This window comes from Humulus lupulus, chromosome 5, assembly GCF_963169125.1.
Source record: "Humulus lupulus chromosome 5, drHumLupu1.1, whole genome shotgun sequence".
Taxonomy (NCBI): domain Eukaryota; kingdom Viridiplantae; phylum Streptophyta; class Magnoliopsida; order Rosales; family Cannabaceae; genus Humulus; species Humulus lupulus.
Window position 1 is genome coordinate 241410843 of NC_084797.1, and position 4642 is coordinate 241415484.

General features: G+C 34.3%; 1 protein-coding gene across 1 annotated transcript; it reads right to left on the reverse strand.

The window, feature by feature from the left end:
• Positions 1 to 714: 714 nt before the first annotated feature.
• Positions 715 to 4277, reverse strand: LOC133780184 (probable inactive receptor kinase At3g08680). The gene is made up of 3 exons (XM_062220056.1): positions 3719 to 4277; positions 1467 to 2038; positions 715 to 792 (listed from the first exon to the last, which is right to left on the reverse strand). The coding sequence occupies exons 1-3, from the start codon at positions 4275 to 4277 to the stop codon at positions 715 to 717; spliced, it is 1209 nt and encodes a 402-aa protein (XP_062076040.1).
• Positions 4278 to 4642: the final 365 nt, after the last annotated feature.

Consider the following 4642-nt stretch of genomic DNA (forward strand, 5'->3'; position numbering starts at 1 on the left):
ACACTCTAATTCCAATACTTTGGGATTGTGAGAATCCAAAACGTCCGGTCAAATATAGCACTGAAACAAAGAATAAAAATCATCAAACATCATAGTTTGAAACTTGATTTGGATAACGAAAGAGGTCAAAGGTTCAACAAAGTAGAGTTTTAAATCTAAGAGAATATCCAACAATTTTCTCAGACAATGTAATTAGTAAAACAAAACCGATATTCAATCCGACCAAGGACAAATGCTATTGCTGGGCTTAAAATATTCGGCCAAAATATATTGTTATTTTTGGAACATGTAAAATGGAGTGTTTATGCCCGAACACTAAAGGAAGCCACGAATCGTAGGCGAACCTCCCCCTCTGTCCTCTGCTAATTGGATGGGCCAGCAGATATTCTGGCGGGAAATTCGGTTATTCTAGTAATTAATCAATTCAACAACTAACTCTCGAGTATTTTGTCCTATAAATATCACTTCGCTAAAGAATAAAATGAATACTGACTTAAACATCGAAATGTCTTTCTTGTAGGTACACCTAGACGATTTGACGATCACCTGAGCATCTGCACCATCGGAGAGAGATCGTAGAATTATAGATTGATACCAAGTACCTCTCGAAATAGAAAAATAGAATTTGTTGCATCAACAGCTATATGTATGCCAATTCTTCAAACTCTCAACTCTTAAATCTTAAACCTTACAAGACAGAGATGAAATTTCTATTCAAGAAAAGTCAGAGCTGGCTGGCCCTGCACCAAAACCACCAGCACCACGACCAAAAACAGGTCTTCCTACAAGACCCTGCAAATATTGAAACTCGAATAAGAATCAATGCTATGACAAGACGGAAGTATAGTACAATGTCTCCGTTTTCTCCATTAATTTCTGTTTTTTTTCCCCTAAAATTTGGTCGTTTGAGAGATGTTTTCCCGAAATAGTGTCGTTTCCTCTGAAATATGTCGTTTTCTTGGTATTATGTCGTTTTTATAAAAATGTCGTTTTCTTTTGAATACGTCGTTTTTAACTAATGATGTCGTTCTCTTGTCAAGTTATAGTTTTGACTAATTAATGTCGTTTTCCTGAAAGGATGCTGTTTTCTATATTGATGTCGTTTTTTATGAATTAATGTCGCTTCCCAAAATTTTGTCCTTTTTTTTAAATATATATATTATTTAGTTACATATACATAATTTGTGATCCACGGCCTATAAATTATATAACAAAATTAAAAGATTGTGATCCTCACGATGTCATGTCATGTTTATTATTATAATTTATTTATTTTTTTACAATCAAGACTTCTATAAATGACTACAAAAGCTTAGATATATATATATAATTGGAGAGAGAAAAATATGACGGCTATATATATTAGCAAAGTGAAAAGCCAAGCATAGAACTAAGTTCTATATTATATATGTCAATTAACACAAACAATATATATATGTATGGATTATACATTAATTGTTACAAACATCTTCAAGGTGTAACAATATCTGTTGAATCAAAGGCCTAGCCTCGGGTGATCTATTGGTGCAGGCCAAAGCAATGTCCAAAACTTGAGAGGCTTGCGTCCACTCTTTCCCTTCCTCTAACGGAAACTCGAAAAACTCGATCTCACCTAGCACAATTTTTTCTTTGATCTCTAATACCAACTTACTCGACATGACCAAATTAGTCCCTTCTGGTCCTCCTAACATGTCTAGTATTGTCACCCCAAAATTGAACACATCACACTTCTGACAAAGATCAGCCAAGTAAACCTCCGGCGGCACTAGTGCGGCTGCCCCCTTATTCCACTGCCACGACTCGGAAAACTCCACACGCTGATCGGCGAGCTGGAGGGTGCCGTAGTCGGACAAGCAGGCCGAGAAATCGGTGCTTATGATGACGTTCGAGGCCTTTATGTTGCCATGCACGTTGAGCTTCATGCCCTTCTCTTGGGCCGGAGATAGTTTGTGGATGAAGTCAATGGCTCGAGCGATGTGGAGAACTATTGTTAGTCTTTGATCCCACTCCAATGCCGTGTGTCCATGTTGCCTACTCCCTAATCATATTAAACCAAACCAAGGTGTATTGAAGAGCTTGATGATAGTAGAACGAACTAGAAAAATGGCATGAAATGAAAGTCGAAAATATAGAAGAATAACACTATTTGTTTTCATTTATCATGTGATATGTGATTTATTGATTTATATTATGATAAGATAGTGTATATTTTTCTTTATTATGTCTAATATATACAATGAAAAATATGAAATCAGATTTTGTACCACAACCGTCGAATTAAGTGGAAATTAGATCCTATACTCATTTTAAATGATCCATTTTAATTTTTACCCACTATTTTTAACTCTTATTTTAGTACCCAAATTTTCAATTAATGTACTCATTATACCCCTTCAATTACATATTTTTTTTTTCTCCTTAAACACACTACAATTAGAATGTATTTCTAATTTAACTATAATATGGCAAATATAATACACATTACAATAACACTTAGAATCATGTACTCAAATAAGGGTAATTTGGGAAATCTCATTATAATAATGGGTAAAGTTCAACTAAATATATTTAGTGTCTAATTTTAGTTAACTACTCCTAAAAATGGGTAGTTCTCAACTTTTCCCTCGAATTAATGGTTAGATATCTATAAGATGGTGATTATTAATTATTAGAGACCTAAATACATTAAACTAACAAACTTACCGTTTAGTAAAACATTCTTTAATAAATAAAACTTTTATCCAAGTATCATACCCGGTCCAACCAATAAAATCTGTTCTAATGTTATCCTTAAACACCAAAGTTAATTAAAATCATTGTGTGTATATAGAGAGCTTCTTAGTTAGGGGTACTTTTGCTCTATCGTGGGGCTATTTTTTATTTTTGGTACTTACAGAAATTATAATATATTGTTTTATGATAGTTATAGTAGGCATCCTACTAATTTTTTTGGAAATTCCAAATAATAAATAATATTGAAATTAGAGCTCAAAGAGTCTATTTTCTACATGTATACAAAAAATTAGGCATGTGTGCAATTGACTGATTGAACTCTAATTTTAGTACAATAGTAAATTATTCGAAATTTTTCAAAAATTAGTAAGATGTCTATTATTATAACTATAATGACATTATAAAAACAATTAAGTTATGATTTTCAAGTCTCAAAAATAGAAAAGGAGCAAAAGTGATGCACCCCTGTACGTTAGAAAATTTCTATATATATAAATATAAATCATTCTTCCCTACATTTCATCATCAACGCTAGTTTATTATGATTGATCGAGAAAGAACATCTTTATATGAGGGAAAATCAAAATACTGGTTTGACCTTTGTATTTTTTCCAAAAATACGATTCATTTCTATATTTTGTTAAATGACAATTTGGATCATGTATATTTTAGAAAATAGATCAAAATAGTACATTATACCTAATTTTGGTCAAAAAAATTTAAATATAATCATTCATTCCCAGTTTCTCGATCACTTTCTTGAGTTCTCTGAACTCACTACATTACTAACGACTCGAGAATTGATCTTATAATTGAAAATATTTTGACCAAAATTGGGCTTAGGATACTATTTTGATCCATTTTATAAAACACAAGATCCGAAGTGTCATTTAACAAAACACAGAGACTGGTCCCGTATTCAGAAAAAAAAGACAAAAATATTTTCCTATATAATATTTGAAGTGACATATATAAGAATACGTACCAGCAAGCAAATCAGCGAGGCTGCCCATGGGGTAATAATCAGAAACCACAAACTTAATCCTCTTGGCATAAAGATAAGCCCTAAAAGGGACGAGATACTCGCACATGCGGCTCACGTGAGCGAAGCGCTCAACCCTCTTCCCAAACTCAACTTTCCCGACGCTAGGTTTCCCTAACCTCTTCAAAACGCACATCTTTCCGCCGTACAACACCACCTTCTCCGTCATCCCCACCCGACTGACCCCCAAAACCCCAACCGAAGCTCTCAACACCACCTTCAAACTCACCTTGGCCCAGTTGTAGTTCTCATCGCCACAAATATTAGCGGCCGTACTACTACTACTGGTTGGCTCAAGCCCACATGATAATATTAAGGACGACGTCGAGAACTTGCTCTTTCCATGGCCGCACTGCACCAACGGCATGTCCTCCATGAGCCCCACGACCAAGCTTGAGTAGTCGTCGTATTCGCTGACCGAAGCCGATTTGCTCCTTCCATACGTCGTCGTTCGGTGCCTGAAGTTCTTCCTGGGTTTGGCCGTGAAGGCTCTGGACATCATGGTTGCGAAGAGTGAGAGGACATTGGAATTGGGTGTGATTCTTTTGTTGGGTGTGGACTTAATATTGGTCTCTTTCTTTGTTATTAACGTTCTAGCAGGCTGTGATTTTGGTTTGTTGGGTTTATTAAGGAATAATCATTTTTTTAAAATGAAAATAAAATAAAATAAAATGTATCATAATATGTTTGACTTCATATAAAGTAGTCTAAGAAGCCTTGTATTTAGTGTAGTAAATTGTCTTTGTGTCCTTTTAATAAGATAATTGGACAATTGGTCTAGAATTATGAAAGCAAAATTTGTTTTGTAATAAGATTTTCACACAAACACACATTTATTATATTAAATAGTGTGTTTGGTATGAAAGA